The sequence below is a fragment of the Formica exsecta genome, unplaced genomic scaffold (genome assembly GCF_003651465.1).
Source record: "Formica exsecta isolate Colony F162 unplaced genomic scaffold, ASM365146v1 scaffold98, whole genome shotgun sequence".
Taxonomy (NCBI): Eukaryota; Metazoa; Arthropoda; class Insecta; order Hymenoptera; family Formicidae; genus Formica; species Formica exsecta.
The window spans coordinates 1,521,226-1,532,854 of NW_021853741.1; the positions used below are offsets into that span (position 1 = coordinate 1,521,226).

General features: G+C 33.1%; 1 protein-coding gene across 1 annotated transcript; it reads left to right on the forward strand.

Moving 5' to 3' along the window:
* Window positions 1-8,303: 8,303 nt before the first annotated feature.
* LOC115245492 (trafficking protein particle complex subunit 12) lies at window positions 8,304-11,275 on the forward strand. The gene is made up of 2 exons (XM_029823845.1): window positions 8,304-8,535; window positions 8,613-11,275. The coding sequence occupies exon 2, from the start codon at window positions 8,697-8,699 to the stop codon at window positions 10,284-10,286; it is 1,590 nt and encodes a 529-aa protein (XP_029679705.1). The 5' UTR covers window positions 8,304-8,535; window positions 8,613-8,696; the 3' UTR covers window positions 10,287-11,275.
* The last annotated feature ends 354 nt before the right edge of the window (window positions 11,276-11,629 follow it).

The window sequence follows — 11,629 nt, forward strand, 5'->3', positions numbered from 1 at the left end:
GCACAATAAAACAATCTAATCGCAGATCCGAGTAATTAACATAACGATAAGCTCCGTGATATATTAATCGTTTATTAAATAATAGATCTATAATTTAAAATATTTGTATAATTTAATATTCTGCTTGTATATATGTCATAGTACGGAAAATATTTCGGCAGCAAATTATTAATAACATTGTATTCGGCTTTGGCGGCGTAAACATTAGCGCGCTATTGTTAACGTGTTACAATATGGCCTTATCATTCGCACGACAACACTCGGACAGTAAGGTAGTAGAGCGCGAGATACTCCGTCAAATTCGAAACGCGATCGTGACAAGTATCGGGAAATGATTTGGTATGATAAATCATTAATTATCTTTTATATACATTAAATAATACGTAACTATACCGCGACAATAGATCTTGAAACGCGTATCGTGTGACGTGTTCAATTTATCAACTAATTATAAGAATCGAAGTGACAGAAATCAAAATTATAAATTACTATTTTATTGCGTTTTTTATGAGCAATAATTAATTTTCTATCAATATTTAAAGTTAAAAATATTTCGTCCAATGCTTTATCGTTCGACTTTTCGACGATCAAAATATGATTCGTATTAAGAACACACAGTAAAATAATTAAATCGCAAAATCGAATAGTTAGCGAAAGTATAACGAAAGACTTCGTGATCATCACTCGTTTAATAAATAATTCATTTATAATTTAAAATACTTGTATAATTTAATATTTCGCGTATATATATGTTATAGTACGTAAAATATTTCGGCAACGAATTATAAATGGAATTGGGAATTGGAATTCAGCCTTTGCGGCGTATAACTTGCTATTGTTTACGTTTTTTCTTTATTGGTTACGCATTGTTATTATTCGCATGGCGACTCTTGAATAGTATTATAATAGTGGGAGACGCTCCGTCAAATATGTCTTTCTTACTTGTTATCATTCGCATAGCGACACTTGAGCAATAAAGTAGTGATAGGAAACGCTTCGTGTATTATTGAATTCTATTCCTAAATGCGATCGTGATTATTATCGGAACATAATTCGCTATGATAATTACATTTAACGATTAATTAACTTTTAATAAATGATACAAAACTGTATTGCGACGATAAATCTTATTATAACGTGATTATTCATTTACAAGTAAAAATCGAAGTAACAGAATAAAAATTATATATTTTGTTACGATGTTTTTCGATTATCGATCCTTACTTTACAATGCTCTGATTGTGAATTAAATATATTTCAATACTTCAAATTTTCCTAAAATGCAAGCATAAATTAATTATTGATTAAACGATTGCTATATAACAATTTTTTATTATTTTAATCTTTCGGTTGACGATTCATATTATTGTGCGTATACTATATCTACATATAATATAACAACAGAGATAGCATTGCTGTCGAGTAGCGCATGATTTTGGCTTCGTGTAATCGTCGAGCGAATTATACTTTTCGTGTTGTTCTCTTTATTTATGATATAATAAAGTGCATATCTCGTGTGATTATTCCATGATCGGGAGTGTCGTGCAAAGTGTTTCGCGATCGATTAATACAATATACGATTAATCATAATTAGTTGTGTTTTCGTGAGTGAGTGTGAGTGCCACGAGGAAACAACAAAAGATGAGCAAGATTGAAAAAGGAAATTTGGGCGACGGATAGACCAATGATAAGCGGTAAATAATTCAAAAATTATTTATTAACGCTGTTAATGATTAAAACTCCTTCAAAATCAAACGAACACTATTAAAACTATATAAGAACATATAATAATTATAATAGATCTCTACGTTTTGGAAATCACGATTTTTCGTATATCGTGTAAAGATATATTCGTCTCTCGAGACATACATTTTTTCGCAATTCCGACTTTTTATAGAGTTCTAGATAGCATCCAACGAGATATAAAAGATACTCTTATCATTTTTGCGGTAAACTTAATATTGCAAAAGACATCGCACTTTTCCGTATGACATTTAGCGAAAACCTAACAGTATACCTATCACCGAAAGATCATATGAACGTGAAAAAATTAATTTGCATTTTGTTGCGATTTTCTCTCTCTCTCTCTCTCTCTCTCTCTCTTTTTCTTTTTGTCTTTATGAGCGATAATTATTTTTTTTACAATACTTACAATTAGTTTAAATTATTTTCGATATTTTCGATTTTTTGACGATTTAAATATGATTCGGATTGAATGCACGCAGTAAAAAGATCGTATTGTAGAAACGAGTAATTAACAAAACAAGAAAAGCTTCGTGATACGTCAATCGTTTAATAAATAATTGATCTATAATTTCAGATACTTGTATAATTTAATATTCCGCGTATATACATATATATCATAGTACGTAAAATTTCGGTAACGAAATAACAACCATATGTTCGGCCTTATTGACTTTTAGCTCGCTATTGTTTACGTGTTACGGTCTTTTCATCATTCGTACAACGATACTCGAACAGTAAAATAGCAGTGCAAAATACTTCGTATCTTGTCAAATTCCTTTTCTAAACGCGACTATTATCGACACATAATTGCTATTATTTTAATTATTACAATTAACAGTTAATTAGCTTTTGATAAACGATATAAAACAGTATCGCGACAATAATAAAGTGCGTTGTATATACGATTAACAATAATTAATCGTATTTTCGTGAATGAGTGTGAATGCTATAAAAAAATAGCAGATGAGAGCAAGAAAGAGAAAGGAAGTTTGAGCAACGGACGCACCAACAATATGTGGTGAGTAATTAATAAATTATTTAACATTTATATTATTTTCAAGATAGACATATTGTTCCTTCCTCATTTCCTCGATAGTTCCTCAATTCTTTCAAATCAAAATAACACGGTTAAAAGTATAGGAAAATATAATACAATAGACTTCCGCATTTCGGAAATTACAATTTCACGTATGTCGCATAAATATACATCTGTCTTCTGAGAAAAGTAAATTTTCTCGCATTTCCGGCTTTATAATTAAAATTCTGAGTGAAATTCAACGCGATATAAAAGGCATTCCTAACATTAATTATTCGCTAAAATCAATATTGCGAAAAATATCGCGACTTTTCGTATAACATTTTGCGAAAATCTGACAATATATCTATTACCGTGCGATTATATGAATTTGAAAGAATTAATTAACGCGCTGTTAATGATTAATTCTAAAATATATTAATTTTTTAATGTATCAAGGTGATAACTATTTATCAAACTAAATATTACGCGCAATTTATTTATTTTAAATAGAAATCGAAGCGATAAGAATTGACAATTATTAATTTAATGTTGCGATGTATTTACCAGCAATAATTATTATGTTAATGATTCTTATATATATTTTCTACATTCAACTATAATCTCGCAACATGAGTAATAATTGATCGAATGATTAGTAATTAATTTGATGCATTGATCCATTGACTTTGACATTATATAATTTTATATATATTTCTTATAATTTATTTTTTAATTAAAAAAGTAAATTCAGTACTTGACACTTGTTTTTTAAAAGTATATCTATATCGCATCTCATTTTATCGAGGAAAAAGAAGGATGCAATAATCTCTCAATTATAAAGTACATTTTTCCTCTCTCTTTAGTTATATATTATATTACTAAATTATATATTGTATAATATAACCCTCCCATGGGTACACCTTGACGTGGTGGAGTGGCTTGTATGTTACAGAGCAACGTAGTAACCCTGATATTTTGAGAGGAGGAGGAGGCCTAGGAGAGGCATCCTGCACCGGCGGAGCAACCCAAGGGTGAGTATTTATTATTTATATTCTGTTTGATAAAAATCGCGTACGCGTATTAATTCGGTTTAATTATTTGAATGAATTAAACAAGAGAAAATTAGAAAGAAAGACTTTTACATAAATGTTTTTATTATTAGAAAAAACAGTCTTTTAAAAAGTTGAAATAAAGTTATATTAAAATGAACGTCTAACGAACGATCGTAAAATTACACGATCGTCATCGAGCGTGAAATGTTTACGCTCATCTGCCGATGACAATAATTATTTGGTAAAAGAAGGATTTTATCTCCTTACGAGCGCAAGAAAAATCTTGCGCCTATTCACCGGCGATAATAAATAGCCGGCGATAAAAGGAGTGTGTATCTCCTTTTTCGATCTCTGTTTAGAGATCGATACAGAAAGTGGCCAGGAGCAACGAAAGGTAGGTCCAACTGGCCCGAAGAATGGACATAGGCTACGCAAAATAGGCGGCCAATACTGGCCAAAATGCGTAGCGAGAAGTACATAAGGTACGATTAGGGTGCGCGATTAGGGCACGCGAGTAGGAAACGCGATTAGGGCGCGCGGTTAAAGAACGCGGTATATTTTCCGAATCTCCGCTGGTTCAGCCAGCAAATAGGATTGTTAGGGCTATAGGGATCATTAGGACATTAAAGAAAAAGAAATAAGATTAAAATATATAATAATATCCAATTCAAATTTTATTTTCAGAAAAATTTTAAAAAATAAATCAATAATATTATAAAACATTATGTATTTTTTTGTAAATTACACGAAAAATTACCAAAACACGTATAATGACAATATATAGAAATTAGTTCAATTAACATATATTTATTTCTAAAGTATGTATTGTAAAAATGTTCTCACATACATACATTTAACCGTGTGTTTATGCGTTTTCATATCAAAGCGTCGTTGATAAAATCGGGAAACTTTATATATATTTTATATTTCAAACTTTACAAATTTTACAAAGATGTATAATTCGTTGGTATTAAAAATATTGGATAAGAGTGTGAAGATTCGATGTTAAACTAACGATTAAATATCAGCTTCTCATTCACGAAATTTAACGATTGTCCTGCAGAAGAATGATATTGCAGAATCGCGAGTAAATTAGTACGAATTTCATGATTTATTTTCAATTAGAGATTGATGTATTTACGAATTCCGTATCGCAATCAAATATTCGTAAAATAAATTAAGTTACACTGCGAAAACACCATATTTTTTCCGCGTTTTTTTCGTTCTTTCTGTTCTTGAACGCGATTGCTGTCCCTCTCGTCAGGTGAACGTTAAAAAAGTTGTCTGGTTCGTACCGGCAAATAGTCGAAACGATCTTTATCGTGGAGAATTATTTCTTGTTAGTTTTTGTAAGATCCATCCGCGATGTCTAGTTCGGTGCTTTGTTGAAAATTGGGGATTTTCGTTGCAGGATTGAAATTAAACCTAAGTTTTCCTGGCGATTTCTGAAAGTAATGATTTCGGTAGTAAAACAACGATGAGCACCACATGCCTCTTTAAAGTCGAATTAAGAAATTAATTTAAACAGTATATATTTTTTAAAAGAGAAATATATTTTCTTCTCTTTGTTAAAAGTGTTCTTCTATTATTATTAGTATTAATATTATTATTGTTTTTATATGAAAAAAGACTTGCAAAGTATTTAAATTGAAATATTTTAAATTTTGCTGTTATCGGGTTCGATTCGTCTCGAATAATTGGTACCCGAGAATTATTTGTATTCGCACATTTAACACTAGCTATAATAACGACGCATGTATTTTATTATCCATAAATATAGTTGTTCGTAACCACATTTTCATAAAAAATTGTTATATCCATTTATTTTTTAATAAAGACATATATTTCTTAATAATGGAAGAACATGTTTTCTCGCGCAATTTTCAATCTCGTGAAATGAAGATAAATGGTAACTGTCGTTAATTCATTACCGAAATCGTTGCTATCGGGAGCAGTCCGGAAGATCCGGGATTCGTTCCCTCCTGCAGCGGCTCTAACATTCAATGGATCACTTAACTTTTCTTTGCGGATCGATCTTGCAGAAACTGATGTAGAAACAAGACAAGTTGATCGTTCTCCGCCTTTAGGATCGTTCTTCTCTTTGTCGGATATTAACCAGCGTGTCACTCGATGGAGGGAGGGTCTTCTTAAAATCGTTGGGTCTGTTATTTTCTATAAAACGTGACAATAACGCGATTTTTTATAACGATATTTAAAGGCTTATAAGACTCATTTTATTCTATTAAAACAGTCATTCTTGAGATAGAATATATATATATTATTGTTGACTACGACGTTCGTATAAAATCGCGTATTGGAAAATAAATCGCGGTGGATGCTATATAACAAATCTCGAATGTCTGTCAAAATATCTTTGTATAAAATGATAGTGATTATATCGCGCACGCGTACATGTGTATGAGTCTCGATTATTATAGAAATTACGCGTATCGCAATCGAATATTACGAATATCGTCGGTTTATTTATTTGTCGCGTTTACTCGCGAATTTTAAATCGCGATTTGTTTTATAATTTAATCGTTGATGTACATCGAAACTTTGTCTATTTTTTTGCGTCTTGAATTTTTTCTTTGAAAGTCTGCGCAAAATGCACCTATCGTGCACAAATACTTTCTTCTATAATTAAAGACGATTAATAACTTTATTAATGACTCTTTTGGTCGCGACTCTTTACATTATATAAAACTTATTAAGCTTTATAATTGTATGTCGATTATTAATAATAAATATTACGTAATTAATCGGCTCTAAACAGTCTTGTCTAGTCTAAACTTTCTTCTACAATTAAAGACGATTAATAACTTTATTAATGACTCTTTTGATCGCGATTCTTTACATTATATAAAACTTATTAGTCAATTATTAATAATAAATATTGCGTAATTAATCGTCGCTAAAAAGCCTTGTCTAGTCTAACAATTTCTAATACATTTTTTATTATACACATATTTTGGACATTTTCGTGTAATAAATTATTTTGTATTAAAATAAAATAATTCCTAACCCCTGAGAAATGAAAAAGAGGAAAAAGCCTATCCTCACTTGAGAAATGAAAAAGAGGAAAAAGCCTATCCTCACATATTTTTCCTCCTCGATGGTATCTCCACCTTAACGAAGGCATTTGCCGGGTGAGGAGGTTTGCGTACTCTAATGAACCTCAGAGCTATGCCGGCGGTAACATATAGCATTTTCGAATGATCAAGTTTGATCGCTCTGAAATCGATTAATAAATAAAACTCAAACTCTGTCTTGGATTTTAGGTATTTGGATTATTAGATTAATTAATGAATACTTCGAGTAAGCGTTTGATTGATTAATCAGGGCAAAGAATCTTGTACTTCAAAGACAAAATAGCGTGAAAACGGAGAATGTACTTTATATTATCTATATTAATCAGATCTTAAAACCTATTTTTGATCAAATATATTCATCATAAATTGGGTTTAATCGCTCTCAAAGCGATTAAACTTGCTTCATTCAAAAACGCTAATAAGTTACCGGTAGGGTCACCCATGCCGGACAGGTCGAAGGGGAAGAGTCAGACTAAGAGAGATACTGTAGTTATATGTTTTATATTAATATTTTTAAATAAAATAAAAGTGGAAAAAACAATAATAGAGAAAAGGGAGTTTTAGTCGTTTCTGAAATTAATGTCATATAAATAATACATATCTAAATGTCCTGTGAAAAGTATTATTTTCGAATTTCCGGCCTTTTAATTAAAATTCCGAATGGAATTCCACAAGATAGAAAAAACAGTTTTAATATTTTATACGCTAAAAAAACAATATTATACAAGATATCACGATTTTTTGACATTTTATGACATTTTACGAAAATCTGACGGCTGATAGTATCACCGGCGATCATATAAACGTTGAAAAAATTAATTAACGCTGTCAACAATTATAAATACTTAAAAAACAATAGAACACGGTTAAAACTATAGGAAAATATAATTACTTATGCTTATATAAATTTGTCTATAATAGCTTTTAATGTGCATCGGTGCACACGCATACGTTATATTTAAAAATTAGGAAAAAAATTATTAAGAAAATTAATTTAAGAAAATTTATTTTATTTTACATGCGTATATACATAAAAATACTTCTATTATAATTTATTATCGCTGTAGTATACACTAGAATGACAAAGCATCACGCGCAGCTAATAAAACATTAATAAATCCATAATATTTCTTCGCATTTTTCATCCACAATGTCACCGATGAGATACTATTAAAGACCACCGGTCTTTAATGATATCTCGTCGGTGACAATGTGTTTAGCACGGACATGCACCAACCGATCGTTTTACCGTGACACTGAAAAGTGAATTTGGCCATGTAGTTCCGCCGGTTCTAAAATCGATCTAGTTGGCGCTACTGCATCAACTAGAGAAAGCGTCTTACGAAAAACGGTGGCGTGACCCCTCTCAGGCTTCTCTTTGACAGGAGCTTGAGTTTCCAAGTACTCCAGTCTCCATTCTGACATTACTGTTCGCAACAATCATCATTTTGACAGGTCACAGAACACAGATAACCTCAATTTTAGTAATCTTCTGTTGTCAATATAACAGTGATTTAAAGTTCTAATAGATAAAATGAGATGGGATATCACTTGCAATTTTGAAAATTTCTGCAGAAATTGAGATAAAAAATATAAACACTGGAAGGAAAAGGAATCTTATATGCAGGTAAAAAGGAGAATCTTTTTACCTTACATTTGACAATTATCTTATCAAATTTAATAATAATTTTCTTCACAATTTAGAGTTCTTCCGCTAATAAATGGACGCTCGACGTCTGAAATAAGATAATCTCATCGTAATCTACGTGAAATAGAAACGGAGAAGGGATGGCAGAAGAGAATGCAACAACGTCTAAATCAAAAGACGAGGACATAGAGAGCAGAGATATGGATATCAATTGTTATTTCAACAACGCAATGCCTACGATTTTCGATGAAATCGTCGTACCTAAAAGGTCCGATTTTTTCGACGTACGATCAATCCCTGTAGGTACAGTTTCAGATTACGGTCCTTTGTCCGATGTCGCGTCGGCGAACTCTTTCGATGCGGATACCCTGCGAACATCTACGTCTTTATTGTTGGACGCGACGGTTGATCGAGTTGAGCACAATGCATTGAGCGACGCGCACCGAGATGCCTGGATACCATCGGATCAAACGCGAAAGATACTACGGTCCATCGCGACCTCCGCAGCTGGCGCGAGTCATCTGGACCGTGAGAATCTCACTATGCCCGGACTGGCCGTGCAGGGTGACATGCCGGATTTGATTAAGAACGCATCTATCCATTTTTTGGGCGAAGATGAGAACATCCATCGGAATGTGCTCACGGCGTCCGATGTGACACAGGATGAACGTGGTCTGAGAAATCTGATACAGGCCGGTTGCTATCGAGCAGCGGTCAATCTGTCCGGCAGACTATTGGCTATCTATGCCCAAGGTTACGGCAAGATCAATCAACCTAGTAAGCATACGCCTCATTCTCTGCAGCTCTGGTATACGAGACTCTCACTGTTGGTGAAATTGAGACAGATGGATGTGCTGGAAAATGAATCGAAGCCATTCGGTAATCTCGATAAACCCGACATGTACTTCACCTTTTATCCGGAATTATATGGCACTAGACCAGGCTCCATGGCATCGTTTGCTTTTAGATTATTGTTGGCAGAGATTCCCTTGTATTATGACAAAGCCAAACAAGCGTTAGATAATTTATATAAACTTTTAGCCACCGTCCATCAAATTATAGCTAATTTCCATGCCGGTCTTAGCGGCGAGGGAACACACGTGAAGATTAGTGAGTCCGATCAGCACGAGGCTGTGAAACTATGGACAGCTAGAAAATCCAGGATTCTCATTTCCATTGTCAATTGTGCCATCGGTATGAGAAATTATATTCTTGCGATAGAGATACTGGAGGATCTGTGCAAGCTGCCTGATTGGACCGCGGAGCAGATAGGTATCTTGAGATCGGCCATAGGAAGGGTACATTTGTTCCTCGGTGATGTCTCAGCGGCGGAAAAGTTTCTCGTTCGCGGTAATAAGGAGGAGAAGACAACGAACATCCGGGAACTGGTGGATAGTGGACTAATGGCAGTCGCACAAAATGCCTTTCAAGAAGCCTATAACTACTTTCAGTCGGCGTCCGCGATGGATCCGTCCAACGTAATGTTGATTAATAACATGGCGGTGTGTTTGTTGTACACCGGCCAGTTGAAAGCGGCCGTATGGTTGTTCGAGAGCATCGTCAATAGAAATCCATTGAAAAGCCTGCAAGAGCCTATCTTATTGAACATGTGTACATCGTACGAGCTGCATACGACGCATTGTAAGCAGCCGAAACTGCATCTATTGCGGCAACTAAATAGATACAAGGGCGACGCGGCCGATATTCAGTGTCTAAAACTAGCTATGTAATTTTAGTCATGAATTTTCACTGTTAATGTTAATGTTACATCTTGAGACCTGAGCCTGTTATTCTCATAAATATTATAAGTTTGATTGTATAGTTAATTAAAACATATGTACAAAGATAATAAGATTGTAGATTTTAGTACAGCTAATTTTTTTTTTTTAACTTACGTCTTTATAAAAACTTGAGAAAATTATTCTAACGATAAATTGAATTCTCTTGCCTTCGACTTTAATAACCGATTTTTTTAAGGTAAATATTTAATTCTTTTACGTTTTTTAAGATTAATTTTCTCAAATTTGGAAGACCATTGTTGCACTTTGATTTAAAAAAAGTTATACATTTTTTAAATACTAAACACAATTGTGTACAAACTATTTGGGCTCGGATTACAAAATGTTAAATCTCAGGAAAAATGTAAACGTTGTGATATTAATAATGGTAAAATATACCTAATGTTTAGTTACACACTTCTAGACTTTTCAGAGCTTTCAATCTCACATCATGTTGCTGATGAGATATAGCATGCCGTACTTTTTCACGTTATCCACATGTCCTTTCTATCCGTATTTTGTGTCTCAGCTGATTATTTAAGAATCGTGCATGCTCTGTGCGTACACATTTTAGGGTCATCGATTGTACAGGAAACAACAGCGGAACATCAAAGTAAAATAGCCTTTATTACATCGTGAAACGAGGACAATTTAACGAATGTTTAACAATTGCTATAGTTTTCTCTTCTCACACTCTCTTCTTCGCTCTACTTCTCTCGCGTTTGCGCGTGTAAACATGTACGATTTACATCTTTCCTCTTCCTTCGCCTCTCGATTTATCCCCCGCGTTTTTTTTTATTATTACTTTTTTTTTTAGTCGAAAGAATACGAGTACCCCGCAGCGCGTTTTCTGAAAATATATATTATGTAATAAAATTCAGTATGTTTTTGCTATTTTTTTTTCTTTTGCGTTTATAACATGCGTTTCGATCGTTCTTTCTGCGCATCGGTTTCTGCGTTCTTAGTTTCTTGCATCGCTTCCTCGTTTTTTTTATTTTTCTATCTTTTATTTTTCTTATTTTTATTCTTTAAAACTGGCTTTTTAAACTGGCTAATTTACTCTTTCGCTCTCTCTCTCTCTCTCTCTCTCTCTCTCTCTCTCTCTCGCGCGATTACATCGTAGCACATATTATTAGATTATTGGATTCCCAAACTGCACTCTCTCTCGCTCTCTCTCCCTGCAGAAAAAAGGCACGAACTGGCGGAAAAGTCGGCCTAACTGTATAATATTTTCATTTATTTATTATGGATGGAACTTCGTGTCTCACATACATTATTTTTCTTTATTTCCTCTT